Genomic DNA, 27,231 nt, shown 5'->3' on the forward strand with positions numbered 1-27,231 from the left:
ATATCTCGAAAAAAATATTCAAAATTACAGCCGCAATCTTGGAACGCGTTTTGGCTACCTGTTGATCGCTACTCTATCACCTTAAGTATCTATGTCGTGGATGTACAACACATCACCAACACCGGCAATATACATAAATATGATAGTCAAGATACTTTCGTTAATAAAATTCACATTTTTATCATTTAATCACACAGAGTGTTCTTATTTTAAATGACATACTCGATACTCTATTCTTTATAATGGAAGATATTTAAAATCTCTTCAATTCCATGTAGAACATTCTCCATACACATGTTATTCTGTAAATATAAATTCCCATGTTATTCTGTAAATACCCATTTTCACATATTTTTGTACAATATAGGCTCGTTTTCATCATAGTAGCCATTGCATTTAATTGTTTTAGGTCTGGATCCCGCGTATGAAAAAAAAGTTGAATAATAGCAAGCTGAAAATTTTTTAATAGCTTAAGGGTGTCTAGTCGGATAAACTTTGATATATGGGAACACTGGAACAGGGGCAGTTTTAATTGTGGAACAGGTTAAAAATTTGGAACGGTCACACCACGAAAACGGCACATTTATTTTGTCCGACAGAACAGACTTAAACTTTCTGAACAGAAATTAAACTCTCATGCAAAAATCAGACTGCTATTTATCACCAAATGGGCGTTTTAGTGAATGGAACATGTAGAATATGACAAATGACAGGAGTTATGACAGGTGATAAATAGCAGTCTGATTTTTGCATGAGAGTTTAATTTCTGTTCAGAGAGTTTAAGTCTGTTCTGTCGGACAAAATAAATGTGCCGTTTTCGTGGTGTGACCGTTCCAAATTTTTAACCTGTTCCACAATTAAAACTGCCCCTGCTCCAGTGTTCCCATATATCAAAGTTTATCCGACTAGACACCCTTAAGCTATTAACAAATTTTCAGCTTGCTATTAATCAACTTTTTTTTCATACGCGGGATCCAGACCTATTTGTAATTGCGATTCAAAGATTCAAACAAAAAGTGGTGTTCTTAAATTTACTTAATAACCGTCGGTTTAAGATATAGAAAATACTTACACGAAATGAAATAAAATTTAAATATCTTCCAGAATACGGCATCTAATATAGGGTATGCAGTTTAATATAAACATATTATTAAATGTCACATGTAGACCAAAATCAACTAAAATAACACAACACTCTGTGTGATTACATGATAACAATGAAAATTTTATTAATGACAGTATCTTGTCTAAGTATTGCCGGTGTTGGTGATGTGTTGTACATAACCACGAAATAGGTACTTAATTCTAATTTTTAAAGCTTACAAATTAGGAAATCTTTAAATATTTAAAAAATGAAGGGAGATAGGGTATAGGAAACCCTAATATGAATTGAAAGCTAAATAAATTTTCTACGCGATATACTAGTAAGATACAGGGTGTTCCATTTAAAATAAGTAAGTTATTACAGCTTGAATTTGTTAATAGAACAATCTAATATTTTGACCACCCTGTAAAAAATAGGTATAGGAAACCCTTATACAAATTGAAAGCTAAGTAAATTTTCTACGCGATAGACTAGTAAGATACAGGGTATTCTATTTAAAATAAGTAAGTAATTACAGCTTGAATTTGTTAATAGAACAATCTCATATTTTGACCACCCTGAAAGAAACTTTGTTACAATAAGCATCTGTTTAAGTATGCTAAATAATCTATTATTAAGATCCAAGAAAGAATTTGTTACTGATTCTCAGATTCGTAGATATTTATTTTTTTCTAAAACCTTACATTTTTATAAAAATCGAAATAAATCAAAACACCCTATATTTAGGTATAGGGAACCCTTATGAAAGTATAGCTTATTTTTTAAGGTCAATTCAATAATGTCATCACGTATAGGGCATTCCATAAGAAAAAATATAACTTTAATATACCACTCTTTTTTGGAGCACCCTGTATAATTCACATTATTTTTAGATTGTAGTATTAATGGCCCTGTATATTTCTGTGAAGAATTTTTTTTAAATATCAAGTGGTTTTCCGTACAGAGACCGAGGCGAATAAGATGAACCGCCCTGTATAAACGAATATTTAAGGAAATTAACGAATTAAAACATGGATCTAGTTTCAACCGCATTTTTTTATATTACTTTTATCCTTCTTTTATGCCTGGTTGCGCCAACATATCTTAGGCTTAAGACGTGCCTTAAGCTCAGCTTACGAAATATACGCGTTGCACCATTGAGTCTTAGCTCAATTTTCGGCTTGCCACAATGGATTTCCACGTGGATTGCACCTTAAACTTATCAGTTGAGACGTGCTAAAATAGATGAGTTCTATCTATAAGCTGAGGTGGGCTAAGCTGGAGCTTAAGATTTGTTGGTGCAACCAGGCATTAGAAATTTAAGTTCAGCTAATCCTGATAATGGGTATTTTTATTTCTATATGAGTGTGCCTTAAATATCTATTTTTAGTACAAAGGTTTTACGATCAACTGCCAGAGACTGAATCTTGCCTGACTTAAGAATAATCTTCTTCAACGACAAATCCTGTCTAAGCGTCTCTCTCCAGGTCTTCTTTGTCACTTATAAAAACTTTAGAATTTACATCTTCCTCTTAGAATAGATAATCTCTCTAATATGTATTGCTTTAAACCCAACAATTAACTCCTTTAATTGTTTGTTGAGTAGAAAGCCTATTCCCAACATTATATTTGTATGCCCACTATTAAAGTAAATATAGTTATCTATTTCAACTCCAATTTGCTCTAGCTGCTTAGGTTCCTGTAATTCTATAATATCAAATTTGTATTTATTTACTTCTACAGCCAAGTGCTTTAGCTTTTCTTCTTTAAACGATCCTCTGATATTCCACGTTCGTATCTGTATATATTGTCATTTGTTGAACTGTAATTTTTTGCTACACTCTGTTCTTCTTATTTTACTGTTCCATGCCTTGCCGTTACCATTGCTTTATCACTTTCGATATTAAAGGGTTATTCAGTCAAACAGTACGATTTGACAACGCTGCTGACGATAAAATAGAGGAGCCCGTTGCAACGTGAACGTTGTGAATCTAGAGAGTGGGAAGTTTAGTTATCATTAAGACGTGGTCTTGTGAAAAACGCACATTTACTGTGAAAGCTTATTACAAAAATGGTGAAAGTTTTGTACGTGTACAGCGAGCATTTCGTTTACACTACCATTTGCCGCCCCGTTCACAAGACCAAGTTAGAAGACTTGAGCTGGCAACTTTAAAAGTAGTGGTTCAACATCACAAAAAAGAGCTGGCTGTATCAGAACTGCTCGCACGCCACAGAAAAATGAAGCGGTGCCAAATTCATTACACGCGAGTGCTCGAAGACTCCTACGACGACTCGCATTTAATGAATTTGGCACCGTTTCAATATTCTGTGATGTGCGGGCAGTTCTGTCACGGCCACTCTTTTTTGCGATATTGAACCACTACTTTCAAAGTTCCTAAAGCAAGTCTTAATAGCCATGTTAGACGGAACTGCAGCGCGGGGTGGCAAATGATAGTGTAAACGAAATTCTCGTTGTACACGCACAAAACTTTCACCATTTTTTTGTAATAAGCTTTCACAGCAAATGCGCGTTATTCACAAGACCACGCCTCCATGATAATTAAACTTCCCACTCTCTAGATTCATAACGTTTACGTCGCAAGCCCACGGATCCTCTATTTTATCGTCAGCAGCGTTGTAAAATCGTACGGTTTCACTAAATCACCTAGTATTTGCTAGTTTTTTAAATTATTTTTCTTATTTTTTCAGTTTTTCTGTTTCTCAATTTCGTTTCACAATCTTAACATGCTTTCCTTTTGTTCTTTCTTTCTTTCTTTACATAGTTCCTGATTTTTCTTGTACTCTTTCTACTTTGGTCATATTGTCATTCATATAGATATTTCTTTCATATTCCTCAACTTATTTTTATTTTTCAATACTGATATTTTTCTTCCCCACTACTTAACTTAACCAACGTGTTTTGCTCCCAATGTTTTCGCTTCATTTACTGTTATTGCTTTGTTGATAAAATTCGTCATTTTCTCTCGCAATTCTTCCTGCATATTACTTTTTATTGTAAGTCCTTGTACATATTATATTTTTACTCGTTTTTCACTTTCTATTTTTTCTCTTTTTTTAGTTGCTCCATTCCTTTCACGGCTTCTTCATTGACTTTCTTCGGATCTTTTATTTCTTTTGTATATTCTTTTTATTCTTTTTTAACCGCCTTGATCTCCTGACCTATATTTGTTCTATCTTCATGCTTTTCGTGTAGTTCTTCCTTAGTTTCCTTCATGCCATTCATTAGTTGTTTTATCATTTTTATCCTTGCGTCTAATAAGCTTTCATTTTTTTTTTTTTGGTGTTCTTAGTATTTGTTTTGTTGTTTTAAATACATTTAAAACTTTCGACTCCTCTATTTTAGTAGCTTTCTTCTTACCTTCACCTGTCATGGAATCATCCATATCTATTTTTTTGTACCACGATAAGAACCACCGCTCTTCACCGCCCTTCAAAGGATTAGTACTCTTTATTATCTCATTCAAAATCTGCTAAAGTTATTTCGTAATACTCTTCTCTTATTGAAAACTTTATAAAGCTTCAGAAAACAGTAGTTTTAATTCGCTGTGTGCAAGTACTTGGAGGGGATACGAGAAACGATCGTGCGCTTATAGCGGACAAATCTTGCAACTTTCTTAAGGTGAAACAGTAGCGATCAACAGGTAGCGAAAACGCGTTCCAAGATTGCGGCTGTAATTTTGAATATTTTTTCGAGATATTTGGCACACGTATTCGTAATATAATAAAGATTGGCGGTACAGAGCCCAATTTGAAAAATATATTAATATGTGGAAATTACTCTGTAATTAAATACAATATTAAAAAAACGAGCCTATTCCGCCATTAAGAAGAACAAAAAAATACACTTTCTTCAAATAAACTTTTTTATCCGATGCCTAGATTTTGTGTCATTTTGGAACTATTAATGAAATAAAAAATTGTAGTAGTTCCAAAATGACACAAAATCTAGGCATCGGATAAAAAAGTTTATTTGAAGAAAGTGTATTTTTTTGTTCTTCTTAATGGCGGTACAGGCTCGTTTTTTATATTGTATTTAATATCAGAGTAATTTCCACAAAATAATATATTTTTCAAATTAGGCTCTGTACCGCCATTCTTTATTATACCGGGTGTCCACTTATATTTTCCCCCATTTTAACTGCCTATAACTTCTAAACGGCTTAGGTTAGAAATATGCAATTTTCGATGTAATGTTTTATTTTAGTAAAAGTTTTGTCTGAATGGATTGAATTTTTTATATCGCTTTCAATTACGAAAAGAAAAATGGCGGATTTTTGAAAAAAACGTTGTTGAGTTTTTTTTAATGGAACACCCAGTATATTTTTTTGTAAATTGAAAGAAAGGTCATTCACCTATCCAGCGATATAAAGTTTTTCAAAATCGGTTGTCAAATCACTGAGTAATTAATTTTTAAAATGAGCGGCTCAACGTGGATATCGCATACCTAAATAACATAACTAAGCAAAATGATATTATGTTATGTGATTTCCACATTGCATCTTTCATTTTAAAAATTATTTGCTCAGTAATTTGAAAAGAGATTTTAAACAATTTAATATCGCTGGATAGGTAAATGACCGTTTTTTCAAGCTACAAAAAAATATACTGGGGGTTTCAATAAAAAAGTCAACAACGTATTTTTTTCCAAAAATCCTTCATTTTTTATTAAAAAGCGACATAAAAAATGGTCACTTACCTAAAAACTTTAAAAAACGGTCATTTCTCTATCCAACGATATAAATTTTTTTAAAATTGGTGGTCAAATGACTGAGCAATTAGTTTTTAAAATGAGAGATGCAATGTGGAAATCACATATTATGTTATTTAGGTATGTGATATCCAAGTTGCACCTCTCATTTTAAAAATTAATTACTCAGTGATTTGACAACCGATTTTGAAAAAATTTATATCGCTGGATAGGTGAATGACCTTTCTTTCAATTACTGGGTGTTCCATTAAAAAAAAGTCAACAACGTTTTTTTCAAAAATCCGCCATTTTTCTTTTCGTATTTGAAAGTGATATAAAAAATTCAGTCCATTCAGACAAAACTTTTACTAAAATAAAACATTTCAGCGAAAACCGCATATTTCTATCTTGAGCTGTTTAGAAGTTATAAGCAGTTAAAATGGGGGAAAATATAAGTGGACACCCGGTATTACGAATACGTGTGCCAAATATCTCGAAAAAATATTCAAAATTAAAGCCGAAATCTTGGAACGCGTTTTTGCTACCTGTTGATCGCCACTGTTTCCTTTTAACATATATTTCTTAAATAATTCATATTGTTAATTGAAGTTGTCAAATTGACGTATATTTCATACCTATGCCACTGAAGAAAATGTTATTTCGCCAATGATGTGTTATAAATTTAAAAAATTATATCACAATATTGATATGATATGCAATTATTAAAGTGAATTTAATTAATGGTATTTTGCTTGTAGTACAATGTTTACCTTTTCCTTAATCTTACTTTTCCTTCTTTTTCTTTGTTGAGCTATGGCCTTGACAATTACCCAGTAACCAGGACTAATATAATTGGCCAATATAATTAAAAGTGCTAAAAATATTGCTGAGCTATGAAACCAGGTGTCGCTTTTCCGAACTTGCACGGTCCCAATAAATGGTTCATATAATAACAAACGTTTGGTGTAATTTTTAGGAGCAACTTAAAACAGTCGTGAGACAAATAATTGAAGTCATCAAGAAACCATTTTATGCACTTAAAGATGCCATCAAGAAAGTGATAGAAACGGTGAAGAAGATAATAAAGCAAATTAAAGAAATTTTAATAAAAATTAAAAGGATTGTGATGAGTATAGGTAAGTATTAACAATTTTTAGGTAAAACAGAAATAATAATAAATGCAATAACGTAAGTTTACAATAATATTAAAGCGTTATAGACCAAGAGGCAGCGCTGAAAAATCTCTTTGAATTTACTAAAGCTAGATTTTTCACAGTTGATTACTGTGAGTGTGTAGAGAAACATACTGCGGTCGGTCAAGCGAATCGTAGAACAGGGGTTACTGAGAGGGTAACAAAGTTGCTTTCCTACGAAGGTAATTAAATCCATTTACTAATGCTGAAAATCAGTACACACATTCTAAATTAAATATAAATAAAAGTTATTATAGTCGGTCAGCTGTATGACGGGACAGAGGCCGGTCGGTCGGCCCCAATAGTCGATTGAGGAAATGAAGCATTTTGGCTCGCAATTTTTTCGTCCAGCATGGATTTACTTGAAATTTTCACAGAAGGTAGGGAATAGTCTAAGGATCATTTTCTATATCATGCCGCTATCATACGCTAAAACCTTGCGGGTGGTTGCCACTCCATCTGGGTGGAAATTTTTTATTACATTTTAACCATGTAATTCCATGAAAAAAGTGGTTCTAAAAAAATGTTTTTTACATTTTCTTCGTAAAACTAATATTTTTCGAGTTATTCGCGCTTGAAAATAACAATTTTTCGACCAAAAAATCGACTTTTTTAAATGGTTTTTTGAAAATACCTCGAAAAATATTCTAAAGTTTCTTCAAAAATGACTTTGTAGGATTTTTAAAGATCTATAAGACTGTGTAAATTAAATTCCGTAACGTGCTTTAGTTTTTAATTGGGGAGGCTATAAAGGGCTCGAATTAGGGGGTGTTTGTTGGTACATAGAGGGTTTAAACAGCTATATATCTGGCTAACTGTTCACTGTAAGGAAAATCTATGCACAGGGTAATTTTAGTCATTCAAAAAGCAACAATTTAGTAGTTGATAATTTTTTTCGTTTCTTCAGTATTTTCGGGGATATTTTGAAGCAAAAGGTGAAAAATACCAAATTGCAAAAAATCCATTTTGTTTTAAACTCCAATTTTTCCAAAATTAGGCATTTTAAATAGATCAAACTCCTTAAGTGTATTCATAATATACAGTGCTAGTCAAAAGTCGGTACCCCCCCTCTTATCTTTTGAACGGTTATACCTATAATAGTGAAATTTGGAGGGAGGAAATAAACGGACGTAAGCTTCTTAACTAGTTATGACAGGTGACGTAATAGTGACAGATGACGTTACAGAGCCACTGTGACCGATAATTTTAGCATTTTAGATAAGCAAGACTCGCATAACCTACATGAAATGTGCTGGCAGATGCACTTGTATGCAAGCCAAAAAAACGAAGAAGAAGAAGAAGACCGATAATTTTAAATGGGACCTTATGGCAAGTGATACCTTGTTTGAAAGGTATTCAAAATACCTATTCAGTCATACTAATTTTTTTGAGTTTAAGTTAATTTTGATTTTGGTGAATAAATTAAATAAACATAATATTGTAGTTTCGCATTTAATTAATAAAAATTCAAATGTCCGCCTATGGTTTTTTTGTCAAAAAAGTTGACGTTTTTCAATTCTCTAGTAGTTTTTACGACAACATCAACCTTTTTGACAAGTAATCATTGGCGGAATTTAGAATTTTTATTAATTAAATGCGAAACTACATTTTTATATTATTTCATTTATTCATCAAAATTAGCTTAAACTCAAACAAAATTAATATGTCTGAAAAGGTATTTTCAATACCTTTCAAATGATGTGTCACTTGTCATAAGGTCCCATTTAAAATTATCTGTCACAGTGGCGCTGTAAAGTCATCTGTCACTATTACGTCACCTGTCATAACTAGTTAAGAAGCTTACGTCCGTTTATTTCCTCCCTCCAACTTTATTTTCACTATTATAGGTATAATCGTTTAAAAGATACGAGGGGGGGTACGGAATTTTGACTAGCACTGTATATATAAAAGGAACTACAGAAAGGTGAAGACCAATTTTGAATTAGTAAGGTAATTAGGGGGTTGTTTTCACTGATTCTTTCGTAGAGAAAAGCAGGTACCGACATTTTATTGATCATAAGTCGCTTAATTTTCATGCTAGAAACTTTTTATTATTTTTTTTGAAAGGTCTAATTGTATACTTGAAAAACTAATATTTAAGTTTTCCTCGAAAAATGCAAAATTTTCCCATTATTTGGCTTTGAATATTTCAAATTATGCATTTGACGAAAAAAGCTAACCTTTAACATGCCGCATTTCGGTTTGTATTGGTCTTATAGATATTATTGTAAAAGAATTTGATTTGTGTTACTAAAAGATACAATTTCGATATCTACAGTTTTTTTGATTAAATGCATATTTTTCGAGTTATTCTCAAAAAACCCTCTAAAAAAGTCGATTTTTTCGTCGAAAAACTGTTGTTTTCAAGCGCGAATAACTCAAAAAATATTAGTTTTGAAGAAAATGTAAAAACATTTTTTCTTAGAATCACTTTTTCCATCGAATTAGATGGTTAAAATGTACTAAAAAATTCCCACCCCCGAGATGAGGTGGCAACCACCCCCCAGGTTTTAGCGTATGATACCTGCATAATATAGAAAATGATCCTTGGACTATTCCCTACCTTCTGTGAAAATTTCAAGTAAATCCATGCTGGACGAAAAAATTTCAATCGATTATTGGGACCGACCGACCGGCTCTGTCCCGTCATACAGCTGACCGACTATAATATTTTTTATTTATATTTAATTTAGAATGTGTGTACTGATTTTCAGCCTTAGTAAATGGATTTAATTACCTTCGTAGGAAACCAGCTTTGATACCCTCTCAGTAACCCCTGTTCCACGTTTCGCTTGACAGACCGCAGTATGTTTTTCTACACACTCACAGTAATCAACTGTCAAAAATCTAGCTTTAGTAAATTCAAAGAGATTTTTCAGCGCTGCCTCTCCGTCTATGTTTTAAAAATGAATAACCAGTTTCATTCCCTTGCAACACGAAGCAAAAGCCGTCTTATATTTCAGTTTGTTTAGAGAGCGCTACAAACACTCTGACCGAACGGTTTCAAAACTCATTCAAACTCTCCGAGTAAAACTCGGAGTAAAACTAACCGAGTAAAACTCGGTTAATTTTTCATCAGAAAATGCATAATATGGAGCTATCTCTCAACCAAACTGAGATAATACAAACTACTAGCCTTGAATTGTAACTAACGAAATGGCCTGTGTATCATAGCGACATCTGCTAGATACAAGTTAAAGATTTTAATTTAATAAAATATAAAATAATAATAAATTAAATACCTGATCCGGGCCATTTTTCTGGTTACACTTCCATGGCTTCTACAAATGGAAGCCAAGTGAATGCTACAGCAAAATAGAATGAGGAAATTCTATGATTTGCAATTCACATTCCATCTGTCCAGCGCGGACAATTTCTAACGAAAAATGGACCCTACGTTACTCAGATAGGAGTAATACTAATAGAAATAAAAATGAATAACATCTGTATACAGAACTTTAAATTTTTTGGCTGATATCTTTTTAACTATTGCTTCAAACGTTCGCTTAACTTATGGTAATCGAATAAGGAACTGAGAGAAAACGTTTCAGCTAGATCGCCGAAGTATCCAAGCAGGACAGTTTCATTAATATATTATTTTTCTGCCATCCAATTTAGTAATTTGTCGTATTCCCTGTTATATGCATCTCTCCATTTCTGCGATAACAAGTTTTGTGTTGCTTTTTCCACTTTTTGCGATTTCGTCGGGAACTTCAACTTTTTTAAATAGGTATATAAAAATAAAAATATAGGAACTTTCCCATATTTCCACTTTTTAGGTTTGATAACAGCAGGGGGTGTAATGCTAGTTCGCCTCCATGTGGTGCACCCTGGGTACTGCCCTAAGGTACTGCACCCTAAGAGACCCATACTGAAGACAAAGTCCAGCTTGATTTAAGGGGAAAAATACCTGGCTACGATTTACTGGGAGCCACTTATGATAAACATTACGGCGTCGCAACCTACATTCGCTGCAATATAGAAAATGGTTTCCTGCTTTCTGCTTCCAATGAAAATAATATACATGAAGTAGTCACCAAGATTGGAGATATTACCGTAGTTAACATACACAAACCTCCAGCCACTACATGGAACCCAGAAGTGCTAAAGACTCGTCCACATCCTACTATATACATCGGCGACTTCAACAGCCACCACGCAATGTGGAAGTACACCACGAATGATGAAAATTGGGAGGCACTAGTAGTATGGTCCGAAGAGCAAAACACATATCTAGTTTTTGATGCCAAAGATAGAGGAACATTTAAATCAGCTGCATGGAGAAAATAATATAACCCAGACCTGGGTCGAGGATATGATCTAATTATTGGAATTTATATTCCGATCGTGATAAGCACAGGGCGATGTTGAGTATGTGGGAAGTCTGCAAGGACACTGCTCGCAGTTGTTAGTGGTCTGTCATTGGTATCTTTTGAGACAAAACATCGGACCTTGAGCTGGGTCCCTCCAACCAGCAAACATTATGAGAGGTTTGTGGGTGCAGTAATAAGCGCTGCCAAGGAAACCATCCCTAGGGGGTATCGCAAAGAATATGTGCCCGGATGGACTGAAACATGTGAAGACTTATACACGAAGTTTCTCGAAAGTGGTGACCGAGAAATAACCGATGAGCTTTTACACAACATCGATACAGCTAGACGCCAAAAATGGATAAAGACTGTCAAAAACCTTGACTTCAAAAAATCAAGCCGGCAGGCATGATCTCTGTTGCGGAACATTGGAGGAGCTAACCAGCTGGAATCCAGAGAGTCTAAAATGTCTCCTAACAAGGTTGCCTCCCATATAGTATCTCTATCCAGAGCTCCACGAGATCGAATACATACTACCAACGTGAAAAGAGACTTAAGGGCATTAAAACAAATGAACAGAACGAACTCCGAATATTCAGCAAAAATATTTATTTCTGAAATCACACATGCGCTGAAAGAAATGAAACCAGGTAAAGCACCTGGGTTTGATGGTATCCATCCAGAGTTCTTGATACACAGTGGGACATACACGAAACAGTGGCTTGCAATGTTCTTTAATGATATACTTCAGTCAGGTAACATTCCTTTCTCACTTAAGCGAACAAAGGTAATTGCAGCATATGATACTGTTTGGAGACAGGGATTAATATATAAACTGGCCCGTATTATCCCCTGCAAACAGATAATTAACCTCATTGACAACATGCTGACCAATAGAGCCTTCCAGGTTATAATGGGAAAGGAGACGAGTAGACAGATGGAACTTAACAATGGTCTTCCACAGGGTTCTGTCCTTGCCCCTTTACTTTTCAGCCTCTATATTGCTGACATGCCTGAAACCGAATCTCGTAAGTTTGGATATGCTGACGACTGGACCCTTGCAACAAGCCACCGATCTTTAGAAACTACAGAAATCACTCTCACGAATGACTTATCCATCCTCAGCGAATACCTAAAGAAATGGAGACTAGAGCCAAGTACTACAAAAACTGAAGTATCAGCTTTTCATCTCAACAACAAGCTGGCAAACAGAGAATTGCGAGTGTATTTTAAAAACAAGCTGTTAAAACGCAATAAATACCCGAAATACCTTGGGGTTACTCTAGACAGAACGCTCACAATCAGAGAACACCTGACGAAAACAGCAGCAAAATTAAAAACACGCAACAATATAATACAGAAACTCTGCGGCACTACATGGGGGTCCACAGCATCAACATTAAGATCCTCTGCTCTTGGCCTGATATATCCGGTAGCAGAATTCTGTGCTCCAGTGTGGCTAAATAGCAGGCGTACCCACCTGGTCGACACCCAACTAAACCGTGCTATGCGTATGATAACAGGCACAATTAAGCTCACCCCTACAATATGGCTACCTACCCTTAGTAATATAGCACCTCCCAACCTACGCCGCGAACATGCATTGGTTACAGAATATAACAAAATAATGGACAGTCGCCAGCTTCTAGTCCACAACGACATTCCCGATATTCTTGGAAACCGCCTCCGATCCAGGTTACCCCCTCTACAATCTGCTCAAGCGCTGCAGCAATCCAACTTTGACTTAAATACCCGATGGAGAGAAGATTGGGAAAGTAGGACAGATCCGCATTACCATAGTCTACCGAACATCATAGGAAAACCTGGCGAATTTGAACGTCCCCGTAAGATTTGGGCAGCCCTTAATCGAATTCGAACAAACTGTGGAAGATGCGCCGACACCCTTTATAGATGGGGTAAACTCCCCTCGCCTTCTTGTGACTGCGGCGTTGGAAGACAGACGATCAGTTACATTGTTTAGGACTGCCCACGCAGAGCATACACAGGCGACCCTATTGACTTTGTAATGGCAACCGAAGGGTCAATCGAATATATAAAAAAATTGGACATCTGTTTGTGATGCATTGTATAATGCATAAATCTAAATATATTCTGCGATGTACTTAAGCCTTATACTTATACGCTAAATAAAAATAAATAAACAGCAGATGTTTAATTGTGTTTGTCATTATTACCATAATGACGTTATTGCCTCCTCTACTATAATAAATTTTCTGTTTTTAAAAATATTTATATTGTGAATAAGATAACAAACTAGTATGACACAAAGTTTGTATGCACCGTGGGCAGATGTGTATACCATCTGTAACTTACAATCACTTGGGCCAGAGAGGTCCTCGTGTTTGAAAGGTAGTCGCTCCCAGGCATGGTCATTTAATCAAGCCCTTTGTACATAAATATCTTCTATACTACTCCATGTATTACACATATTATATTATATTTATTAATGTGAATAATGTTAAAATGTTCCTGTATTTATGTTTCAGTTCGAGTTATTAAATCAGCCTTCATGTTTCTGGCAAAAATCATCAATATCTGTAACAAAGAACTAGGCACTCCTTTTGAACGATGTAGCAGAGTCTTCGACAATGCCATCGCAGACTGCAACGCCACATTAGGATCGTTTTTCAGTTGGATGTGCTCCGTCACTTACATTGTTAAGGCAGTTTGCTACGTGGTGAAGATTTTTGACTTCGTTTGCATCATTGTCGATTTTATTAAAGATTCCATCATTGGCGTAGTTATAAGAAGTAAGTATGTAAGAAATGGTTCCATGACGTATAGTAACGCGGCAGTTCTACGGCGACAGTAGGGATGGGAAAAACCTACCGGTTATAACCTAAAACCGGTTTTTTTCTTCTGCAATAATCGGTTTTTCCGGTTGTTTTTTTGTCACGGTTATAATCGGTTTTTTCTTTTTAAAGTAATAACCGGTGAAAAACCGGGTAAGTGGAAAAAATACTGAATTCAGAGAAAAATGTGAAAGTTTTTCCCCCACCGCGCGTAAATGAGAAATTTTAAGCTGACTGAAACCGATTTCACAACACTGATGACTGATTGCTATACTGATATAGACTGATATTCATTCGAATGGAGTATTGCAAACTGAAGCGCAATGTAAATGTAACCTATTGGGTATTGGCTGTGACTAAAAAAACCGAACACCGGTTTTTGGAACAACCGGTTTTTTGACCGGTTATAACCGGTAGGTTAAACCGTAGGTAAACAAAACGGTATAACCGAAAACCGGTGTTTTGTTAACAACCGCCATCCCAAGGCGACAGACATCTACGTTTCCTAACTACAACTATTCGTAACACTAATATTTAGTTTTTTTAGCATATTTAGGATTAATGGATGTAGAAAAAAATGCATTTTGCAGACATTGTATACTCTCCTACACTAGAAGGAGTGGTACTTTTTACAAGATTTTTTTTTAATATACACTTACGATCATAAAAATCGGGTCACTCGATGAATTATTAAAGTTAGATGTCTCGAATTTTCTAAACCTGTTGTCCGATTTGAGTGATTTTTTTAGTATATTATAGCCTTATTCTTTAGCAATATTTCTATAATAATATTATTTCTAGACAGGTAAATTGTCATTATATACCGGGTGCAACAATCATACTGTGTTTATTTCTCAAAGTTCGGAACACCCTGTGAAATGTTTTAACATAGATAAAATATTGAAATTAAAACTAAATTGTAGCCTTAGGCTTTCTTAACATTTTCTTTTTTGATTTATTTGTTTATGTTGGATAATAAAGAAGTTAGGCACGTTAATATCTAGCCATGTTCTTCATCAATACAGGGTGTTTCTAAATAAGTGCGACAAACTTTAGGGATAATTCTGCATGAAAAAATAATGACAGTTTGATTTATAAATACAGGGTAGCGGGAAAGTATGGAAACACGATAATTTCTCGGAAACCGCTTGAACGATTTTTATAAATTTTTGTGGGTGACGGTCTTCTAATGCGGCCGATATTATAGTGGTAATTACATTGTTGTCAAATCTTCCGTTTTTCTATAAATCTAATAAACTTTATTATTTTAAATGGAACACCCTGTATATTTTTTGCGTTTTGAAGTCCTTAAGATATACTGATTATTTTTTATGTTACATTCCCTATACCTAAATGCCATAATTTCGAAGTTATTGCTATATTTATTAAAAAAAAGTTTTTGACAAATTATAAAAATCAATTTTTTCGGACCGGGTAGACATTATTTTAGGTTCTTTGGATCACTGGGGACAAAAAAGGTCTTTTGTAGTTTTCCTTAAAAGTTAATCGTTTCCGAGTTATAAACAATTTAAAACTGAAAAAAATCGAAAAATTACGATTTTCTAGGTTCAAAAACACAAGTAAAAAATATTATTTTTGATACTACGAAGCACCTAAATTTAAGCTCAAACCTTATTTTATCAGATACCGATAAGTGAGTTAGTCTTATTTAATTCTAAAACATTATTTTTTAGTTGTTAATGCAGCCCGATCGCCCGTCCTCTCATATGAGCTTCGTTAACAATTAAAAAAAACAATGTTTTAGAATAAAACATGCCAAACATTCTTATAGGAATCTGATAGAAAAAGGTTTGAGCTTGAATTCAGGTACTTTTTAATTTTAAAAATGATTTTTTTACTTGTATTTTTGAACCTTGAAAATCGTCATTTTTCGATTTTTTTCAGTTTTAAATTGTTTATAACTCGGAAACGATTAACTTTTGAGGAAAATTACTAAAAAACTTTTTGTTCCCAATGATCCAAAGAACCTAAAATAATATCTACCCGTGCCGAAAAAATTGATTTTTATAATTTGTTAAAACAATTTTTTTTTAATAAATGTAGCAATAACGAAATTATGGCATTTAGGTATAGGGAATATAACATAAAAAATAATCAGTATTTCTTAAGGACTTCAAAACGCAAAATATATACAGGGTGTTCCATTTAAAATAAGAAAGTTCATTAAATTTCCAGAAAAACGGAATATTTGACAACAATGTAATTACCACTATAATATCGGCCGCATTATATATCCCTTACCTACCAAAATCTATAAAAATCGTTTAAACGGTTTCCGAGAAATTATCTTGTTTCCATACTTTCTCGCTACCCTGTATATGTCCGCAAATGCTTCGTTTCTGAGATATTGGATGTTGAAGTTTTTCTTACAAACTGACGATTTATTTATTGCTCTAAAACCCATAGAGATATGCAAATGAAATTTGGTAGGTTTAAAGAGGCAGTTATTGCGCATTTTTTGACATACAATTAATAATTATATATTCTCCATTGGCGTGCGTACGGGTATAAACATTATAGATACATCCCGTATGCACGCCAATGATGAATATAAAATTCTTAATTGTATGTCAAAAAATGCGCCATAACTACCTCTTAACACCTACCAAATTTCATTTGCATGCCTCAACCGGTTTTAGAGCAATAAATAAATCGTCAGTTTGTAAGAAAAAATTCAACATCCGGTATCTCGAAACCGAAGAATTTGCGGCCATACGTTTATAAAGCAAACGGTCATTATTTTTTCATGCAGAATTACCCCTTAAAGTTTGTCGCGCTTATTTAGAAACACCCTGTATTGATGAAGAACATGGTTAGTTGTTAACGTGACTAACTTTTTTATTATCCACCATAAACAAATAAATCAAAAAAGAAAATGTTAAGAAAGCCTAAGGCTACAATTGAGTTTTAATTTCAATATTTTGTTTATGCTAAAACATTCCACAGGGTGTTCCGAACTTTGAGGAATAAACACAGTATGATTATTACACCCGGTATACAATGGCAGTTTACCTATCTAGCAACAATATTATTATAGCGATATTGTTAAAGAATAAGGCTATAACATACTAAAAAAATTACTCAAATCGGACAACAGGTTTAGGGATGAATGTTAAAATAGGTAGTTTTTGTAACTGCCTTAACGTAACGTAAAGCAAATCGTAAAGTCATTTTTAAATTCCGTTGACATTTAAAAAAATAAAACAATGTTCACACAATATACAATTAATATACAAATGTAAAAAAAGATAAATGAATGATGAAATTGTATGGTTTTAATTGCTCCTATTTAAATATAAAAATATTATTTTTCCTTAGGTTAAAATTGTTTTATTTTTGTTTATACCTACTTTTTAGTTGTAAATTATTGTATACCTACATCAGAATTCCAGTAGGTAGGTATAATGTAAATAGTGTGGTAATATTTATTTGAAAATTTTACTGAAACTAGGTCATTTGTTTATCTAGTTATTAATTGTGGTGATCACTGTATTTCTTAAATTAATACAAGATTTGTTTGTTTTGCTTTATTAATAGACAACTTAAAAACAATAAAATTTTAAATCTATTATGAAGCTCCAATTTCCAATTACAAACACAGAATAATTTTACTCAAATAGACTAAACCAATAACCAATATAACCTTAAAATGTTTATAAACAGGTAGTACGCTGATGAAATGTTCATTTGGTAGGTAATCGGGCAAGATCCTCGTGTGCATTCGGTGACTTTCGGCTCGATAGGGATGCGTATGAACCTAACGTACCAGCCCGTAACCTTAGGTAATACGTATCGCGATATGGTGGTATCTGTATATTGAACTGCTCTGGTGATGGGGTTTGTTTAACAGGAAGGCACTATGTACTCATAACTACTTTATTTGATTGAAGTAATTCCATATAAATGTATTCAGTTGATAGGTGATTACATTATTCTGCTCTAACGGCAGCAACCTTTCAAACCTAACTAACTAATTCGACTGACCCACTAATCACTCAAATCTGATCGTGTTCCCATATTTATCAAATACTTCGTTATGTAAATATGTTTGTATATATTCTCGTTAGCGTGTCAAATTGAATAATCACAACCTTGTTGAGTAAGCAAAACGTTTAACTAAGGTGTTCTACTTTGCAATTATTATAACAAATATGGGTAATGTTTATTGTTTTATAAATAAATATCTAACAAATACTTTAAGGTAATTTAAGGATTTCTAAAATATCTAAATAATGAGATAAATCCCATTATATCATCCCCCTTAGAAAAGAAAATTTTCTGAGCCATGTACCGTGCTTCCTTTTTCCTCCCCGAAGAGAAGAAAATTTTCTTATTATCGTTGTTCTGAAGCTATTTCCTTGTAGCATTTTTATAATTACGTATTTTTTATGGGAAATAAGCCACAATTTTATCATTAAATATTCTTATTATCATCATCAACTGACTACGTTATATGTATAGATTTATACAAATTTTTACAAAAAAATATATAAACAAAATTTACAAATATATACAATTTATTTCAATAATTACCAAACATCGTCTATTCTTAGTTATTTCTTTCCTTATGACTCGCGAAAATCTATATTCAGAAATTGCATATTATACTTTACTTTGATTTCAGAGGTTTAAAAAAAATTACAACTCCTTCATTTGAACTTACTTGTTAATTCTACTTCTTTACTAGACCCTTAAGACAAATCTTTTGATGTTCTCCAATTTTTAATATTCTTCTATTAGAAATTATCTCTTTTTCTTATTCTTCTTCTTGTCTGGTACTTCACAATAATTACATATTTCTTCATTTTCTTTATACTTAGTACTTTCTTCATAGTGTACTATTAAACATAAATCTTCTTCTTCTTCATAGTTCTTCATTATATCATTTATAATTTACTTTATATTTCATATATATCTTCCTTCCTATATTTGTATTATTTTCATAATTCTTCATTTATATCTATCATTTACTTCATAAATTCTTCAATTTCTAACCCTTACCTACTTGGCGGGTAGTTTTTCGCAACTTTATATCCTTGCATTTGCTTCCGGTCCTTTTGCACGTCCTTAGTCGTGAGAAGGTTTGTTCCAAAAAGACAAAATGGATACTTGTGCACTTAAAAAAATCTTCTACATCTTGCATCCCTAAATTCCTGTCTGAACCTAGTGCTCCCCCTTAGTTGAGAATAGGATTACTTCAAAACAAAAACTGGGTATGCTAAAATCTTCGAACTTAAATTTGTACTTTTCCCTTGACAAGAGTCTGTTTTTTTATTGTTTAGCGTCTAGATAGTCTCAAATCAATTATGCTTTTACTATATGAAAATCAGTTACTTCATTAATTCATCATCATAAAACACCAAATCATATTTATACCAAAATTTGACCGATATTTACAAAAAAATTGAAATAAAAAAGTCGGTATCAAAAAAAATTTTAGCATTCAATTATGAAAAAAAACGAAAGAAAGTGTAAATAAAAATAGACCATATTCTGTTAAAAAAATATCATGAAAATCTCCTACTAATGAAAATCTCCTGAAATATCATGAAAATCTCCTTACATAAAGAAAATTTCAGCTTGCAATTGCTGAGTAATTAATATTAAGTCTGGACGTCCATTAAAATATTTACATAAAAACTACTAATGAGAAAAACCTACAATAGCTAAATAGTTAATCTAAATTTTTGTTACTAGTTAAATAGAAGTTCAAGACACTTCACGCTAATAGTCACTTTTACGTCACAAAAATAATCTCTATTTCTTTAATTGAAATACAGTCTTACATGACCTCATTCGAATAAAATAAGTATATCTATTTTATAGAAATTTATTTTATATATTATACTAAAAATTATGTTACTTGAAGCCATACAAAGTATTCTTCTTAAATAGTACTTTACTGTAGGTACTGTAACTTTTTGTACGGCAGGTACAAAATTCTCTTCAATTATTCTATTTTTCCAGATCTTTTGACATTAATCTTCTTCAAATTATCCTTAATACTTGTCTTTCTCTAGGGTAACTTTTTAAATCTTAATATTTAATCTTCTTTTGTCTTTTTCCACAGATGGGATTTTCTTTTCCTTTATAAACTCCGTTACTTCAACATATTTTTATAACCTGTTTTGTCTTTATTTTTCTTCTTATATCAGTTCATCATCATTTCTTAACTGACTTTCTTTTCGTCACAAAATCATTGTATATAAATAATTCACTCTCTCACGAGGAAATTCGTTTACTCAATAAAAACTCCATATTATGCCATTATGGCAGTAGTTGTGAGCTCTCTCACGAGGACGAATTTTATTAGTCCTATGTACGTGGTATAATCACCTTGTATAAAAAATTATTTCTTTTCCGTAGTCATTTTTAATTTTTCCTTTTCAGGGTATGTTCCTTTGTCTTGTCATATTTATCATAAGTAAAAATCTTTGCATTTACGTGCATTTCTCAACAAAAATTTCCATTGATTGAGACATTTCCGTCTCCAATATAAGTCCTTTATGCTGGATTTTCCAATTTCTTCATCATCTTAAAATACTTTCCTTTATCTTTCCTTATTTATAAACATATTGTTCGAATACTAATATCTTATATTTTCAGGTTGATTTTATTTATCATAATAAACTTTCTTCATAAAAATTTGTCGTTTAGCGAATTCCTATGTAGTTCATTCGTTTCAATTTTCAATGTCAAACACGTCATATCATCATAATATTATACTCGAAGTACTTAGTTTAAAAATAGTAAATACTGTTATAAACAAAATAACTTCCTTATGCAAAAAGTGCAGAAAAAGCAGAAAGACATCAATCAAAATAAACTTATTTACGTACTCGTATGGTTAAAAATAATTATATTATTTCTTACGATATAAAATATAAGAATTGTTATATTTCTATTAAAATAAAACTATCGATTAAGATTATCTATATATGATATATGTAATTCTTAAAAAAAAATCTTCTAAATTAGTGAAATACTCCTAAAACTTAATAATATACGAAAAAAATTTAACCTAATTTAATTATATTTAAGTGAAAATTAATAATTCTAGTTTTTCTTAAATGATTATATTTATATTATATTAATAAAAAAAATTCATATCTGTGAGACTGTATATGCAATTTAAAAAATAGCTAAAAAGTTACTCACGATTAGGTACACATTTGTCCACTAGGCATTGTCCATTTCTTTCCATTTGTCCTCTTGACGTTTGGGCGTGGTCCCAAGTCTCCAAACCTTCGTCCATGTCGACGTCTACCATTTGGACTCCCTTGTCGTTGGCCTCTCCAGCTCCATATAGTCCGTCCCATTCCATCTAACGATACCAATTAGTATGGGGATTGGTACTTTACCCCAAATTTCCTTCGTTTCTTCCAGTTTTTTTCCATCTTTATTCCTGTTTTCTACTGCCTCAGAAGTCCAGTCCGTCTCTCAGGTCGCCATATGGTGGTATCTGTATATTGAACTGCTCTGGTGATGGGGTTTGTTTAACAGGAAGGCACTATGTACTCATAACTACTTTATTTGATTGAAGTAATTCCATATAAATGTATTCAGTTGATAGGTGATTACATTATTCTGCTCTAACGGCAGCAACCTTTCAAACCTAACTAACTAATTCGACTGACCCACTAATCACTCAAATCTGATCGTGTTCCCATATTTATCAAATACTTTGTTATGTAAATATGTTTGTATATATTCTCGTTAGCGTGTCAAATTGAATAATCACAACCTTGTTGAGTAAGCAAAACGTTTAACTAAGGTGTTCTACTTTGCAATTATTATAACAAATATGGGTAATGTTTATTGTTTTATAAATAAATATCTAACAAATACTTTAAGGTAATTTAAGGATTTCTAAAATATCTAAATAATGAGATAAATCCCATTATAGCGATACGGGAGTTCAACCATTAATGCGCAAGCGTATATGTCAAAAAGATGCGTTACGTTTACGTATTTGTGTGCACAAAAACTCCCTATTATCATAATCATCATGGCATCTACACTAGGTTGCATCGAAAAAATAAAAGTTGGAAATGTTATATCTAATAGCTTGAAAAAGTTGCTAGTGTTATTTTTCAGCATATGAGTATTTTTATTTTTTTTTTTTTGAGCGAATTTTCTGCCCCCCAACGACCTTGAATTTTGTTAAATATCTGATTTTTATGGAAATTTCAATTTATATTATTTGGAATAAAATATGAGCTAAGTCGATCTAAGATCAATTAAAGAAAACTAAAAATGTTGTCAATTACAAATTTAAACGATATTTAAAATCTTATTTGTTTTTTCAGTCTCCCCAGCCCCTTTGAAATGTCCCGCTTCGTTAGTCCGTGCTTGTAATTTTCGCTTATGTTTGGTGCGGTGCGTTACCTTGTTATTATTGTTGTTTGTAAATTAAAGATTTTTAAAATAGATAAACCAGGATCATGGGAAATTAAATCAAGATGTGCTGTGGACCGCCCCATTTTTGGGCAACCACCAAATATACCTGAAAATGTTTTACCGAAATACAAACAAGCGATGAAGTTTTGTGCTTGCAAGAGGATAAAAAACTCAGCAAGAAAGATCCAGAATTTTCTGGTATTCCCGAACACGTTGCAATAAATTGGAGGAAATATGGAAAAAGGCTTTAATTCCAATAATTTAACATACAAGAATTATTCAGCTTTTAAAAGCCTATCATGACAAATATAAATATGAAACTTATGAAACCATTTAAGAACAAGCAAAACAGTGAATTTTACAAAAATAAAATTCAATGCTTTAAGAATAAAAGTAAAACTACACGTTTCGATCTTGCAGCATGCAAATATGACAACTCTGATTAATTGTCTTTGTAGCAAATCTCAAAAAGTGCCTCTGGATGAGCGCGAATTTCTATTAACCCTTAAAAGCCCAACATTTTTTAGGTTCCATATACGCCCAAGGGTGGGTAAAAAATGTCCACCTCGAAAATAGCTAATATATTTATTGAGAGTTGTTGAAAATGGATTAAACTTAAGAATCTTATGCTTAATAAACACAGCATCTTCTAAAATATTAATGTAAACAATTTACAAACCTTACAACAAAATTACAATGTACATCAAAATTAACACACCAGTAAAAGCCAGTAATTCAGATTTGTCGATTTTCTCCATATTCTTTCTTTCAGCCTCCTCATTGGCGGATAATTATGTAGATTATGTAATTATACATCGATAATTATATGGATTATCTTCCTACCAACGAGAATTTATGTAGAAACCTTTAGTAACAAGTTTTGCCAAGGGTGTACTTTTTTATGCCCATCCATATTTAACTCAAGATGCTGCTTTTATTTTCAAAAATATTGGTAGAACCAAATTAACATTTGATAATGGGCTGTCTTTTTAACAATAAATAATTAAAAAAAAAATTTAAACACGTAATAAATATGTTACAAGGGAATACGCATTAGGTGGACATTTTTTACCCACCCTTGGGCGTTTAAGGGTTAAATCAAAGAGGTTCCAGAAAAATGGTGATAAAGCTCGATTGATCGGGAAAACAAAAACAAATATAATCAGAGAGAACAACGGTAAAGAAGAAAGTTACCGACGCAAAGACAAAACTTTAGCTCAAGTAAAAACAGTACCAAGTTTTATGGTCAATCGATCGTGGAAGAACACATAACATTTGTGCATGAGCCAGGGTGCAAAAGTGAAAATATTTCGGATATGGGTATCCGCTGTCTGGTATATCAGAAAGTATCAAATCCAGCTATTGCATATGACGAAACAGTCGTAAATACTGGCGTTAAGGGTGATGTAATACGGCTGTTAGGAGAACATCTTTAAAAACCTCTTCAGTGGTTTGTATGTCTGCGACATTCAAATGATCTACCCCTTGGACATCAAAAGAAGTTTGCCAGTGACCAAATCAAAAAACGTGAGGGTCTTCAAACTTTCTCCTATAAAAATTTTGATTCAAACGACTACTTTGAGTTAATTAACTAACAACAATATCACCTTACAGAACCACCTATATTCATATTCTCTAGATTTTCGAGTGACAATCTGCTGGATTTTATTAAGAATCCTAACTTAGACCATTTTAACATTAAGATTGAGAAATATCACTGCCACAAACAATAGAACGATGTGTCAAGCTTGTGACACAAGCTTCTCTATCAGTTTGTGGAGCGTATTCAAAAAATTCGAATTGATTCCAGAAAAACTATGCCTCACTTTAGTGCTAAATCGGAAAACATCTTCGAATAGAATGCTTTTACCATATTTTTTTGTAATATTTATATACTTTGCTTTATATTTATTTTAGTATTAAAAAACTTGGGTGACGTCAGGGAGACGGATAAGTAGGCTATTTTGTTAGAAAAAGAATGTTTTAGTATACTTTTCTGAAGTAAAATTTTTAATTGCCTTGTGAAACCAGAAAATATTTTCCATTTTAAACCGAATTTATTTATTCAAGTTCTATAAGGTATTACATTTCCCTCACAAAAGAAATTCGCATATTAACGTATTTTTTTCTAATTTTTAGTTGCCGTGGGGGGCAGAAAATATTTTTTTATTTCTACGCAATTTTACCAAAATACTAAATAGTGTGTTAGGCAATTTTTGTGAGCTATTACATTTTCGTTTCGAAATAAAATTTTTTTTCGTCTGTTAACATTTTTTCAAAATTTTTAACTGTCTTGGTGGGGGGGCAGAAGATTTTCCAATTTCGAAAAATTTTTACCAAAATACTTAACAGTTGATTGGGCAACTTTTGTGAGGTATTACTTTTCCATCGCAAAAAATTTTTTTCGTCTGTTAACATTTTTTCAAAATTTTTAACTGTCTTGGGGGGGCAGAAGATATTTTCCAATTTCGAAAAAAATTTACCAAAATACTTAACAGTTGATTGGGCAACTTTTGTGAGGTATTACTTTTCCATCGCAAAAAAAAATTTTTCCGTCTGTTAACATTTTTTCAAAATTTTTAACTGTCTTGGGGGGGCAGAAGATATTTTCCAATTTCGAAAAAATTTTACCAAAGTACTTAACAGTTGATTGGGCAACATTTGTGAGGTATTACTTTTCCATCGCAAAAAAAAATTTTTTTTTGCCTTTTTCGATGCACCCTAATCTACACTCCTAGCGAAGTGATTTCCGCCCTCTTTCAATCTCTGTGACATTAAAATTTTGGTTTTACAATTGGTTGTGTGACTTGGCATCTTCTGAAATATTTCTCCATTAGTTCCTGTTTGTGCTTATGGTGACCATTTCTCTAACTCTCTTTTCCTTCTTCTTCTCCTACTTTATAAATAGGCTCAATGTCTGTTTTACTTCGGTTTTTAGCCTCAATTGACGTTGTCCTCGGTCATCCCAATGATCTTCTTCCATTTGGCGATTTGTCTATTCGTACTACTCTATTTTGTGTCATTCTTTCTGTGTGTTGATTCCATTCTTTTCTTCTTTCGGTCCACATATTTATTTCTCCTATACCACATTTCGCTCGTATTTCCTGTCTGTCTTTTAGAGTCTGATTCTGTCTTTGTCCTTCTGTCTTTTAGAGTTTGATTTGTTATTTTTCGTAAGACTTTTATTTCTGCTGTTTCCAGCAATTTTTGTATTTTCGTAGTATCTGCTCTTGTTTCTGCTGTGTACGTCATTATTGGTCTTATTGTTGATTTATATATCCTGGTTTTCGTTTCTGTTGTGAGGTATTTGTTTCTCCAGATTGTGTTGTTGAGACATCCTGCTGCTTTGTTTGCCATGTTCACTCGTTTTTGTACTTCTTCTTCCCTTTTTCCATAGCTTTACAGTTTTATTAAAACCAATGGGCAAATACATAACATGAATACTAGATATAAAGATACCTTGCGTGCCCCAATGTGTAGGGGAAATATACAGGGTGTAACAAAAATACAGGTCATAAATTTAATCACATATTCTGGGACCAAAAATAGTTCGATTGAACCTAACTTACCTTAGTACAAATGTGCACATAAAAAAAGTTACAGCCCTTTGAAGTTACAAAATGAAAATCGATTTTTTCCAATATATCGAAAACTATTAGAGATCTTTTATTGAAAATAGACATATCGCATTCCTATGGTAGTAGTCATCATCATCATCATTGGCTCGACAGCCCTTTCTGGGTCTTGGCCTGTTCCAGGATTCTTCTCCACTCTGATCTGTTTCGTGCTTTTTTTCTCCAGTTTTTTATTTTTAAGATTTTTATATCATTTTCTATTTGTTCTAAATATCTCAGCTTCGGTCTTCCTCTTGTTCTTTTTCCTACTGGCATCTGTTTGAATATTTTGTTTGGTATTTCGCCTTCTTCCATTCTTTCTACATGTCCCATCCAACGCAGCCGTCCTATTTTAATGAATGTTATGATATCTGGATCCTGGTATATTTCGTATAGTTCAAAGTTGTACCTTCTTCGCCAAATTCCATTTTCTTTTGTGCCCTTATATATGTGTCGCAAGATTTTTCTTTCAAAGGTGGCTAGCAATGTTTCCTCTCTTTTAGTGAGTGTCCAGGTTTCTGAGCCGTATGTGAGTACCGGTCTTATTAGGGTTTTGTATATTTGGCATTTTGTTTTCCTTGCGACGTTGTCTGATCTTAGTTGCCGAATTAAGCCATGATAATTTTTATTGGCAATAAATATTCGCCTCTTCACTTCCTTCGCTACGTTATTATCAGATGTGACTAGGGATCCCAAGTATGTAAAGTTTTTTACCCCCTCAATGTTGTATTCTCCTATTGTTATATTTTGTGGCTGCCTTATTTCTGTGTTTTTACTTACCTGCATATATTTTGTTTGGTTCTGGTTGATTTTCCATTAGTTAAATTCAATATTTCTAAAACTTTTTTGCCTCTTAGTATTTTTTCGATAAGGCAGTTTTTATCGAGTTGCGGCTTCTTTTTTAATATGTTAACATAAAAATTTTATGGGGGTTTTTTCCTTTAAACCCTCCAAATGTTTGTGTATGTTCCAATTAAACTTTTACTGTGGTACCATTAGTTAAACACAGTGTTTTTAAAACTTTTTTGCCTCTTTGTATTTTTCCGAGAAGGCACTTTTTATCGAGATATTACTTCTTTTTTAATATG

The 27,231-nt window shown here is 32.7% G+C and overlaps 1 protein-coding gene across 1 annotated transcript in view; it reads left to right on the top strand.

Annotated features, from left to right (window-relative positions):
• The window catches only part of LOC114333517 (DC-STAMP domain-containing protein 2-like), a 186,374-nt gene that overhangs the window by 33,141 nt on the left and 126,002 nt on the right, over positions 1–27,231 (top strand). Inside the window, exons 3-4 of the mRNA XM_050643805.1 lie at positions 6,769–6,928; positions 13,803–14,066. Of these exons, the coding sequence (XP_050499762.1) occupies positions 6,769–6,928; positions 13,803–14,066 (424 nt within the window). The remainder of the gene's footprint in view (positions 1–6,768; positions 6,929–13,802; positions 14,067–27,231) is intronic.

This window comes from Diabrotica virgifera, chromosome 2 (genome assembly GCF_917563875.1).
Source record: "Diabrotica virgifera virgifera chromosome 2, PGI_DIABVI_V3a".
NCBI lineage: Eukaryota > Metazoa > Arthropoda > Insecta > Coleoptera > Chrysomelidae > Diabrotica > Diabrotica virgifera.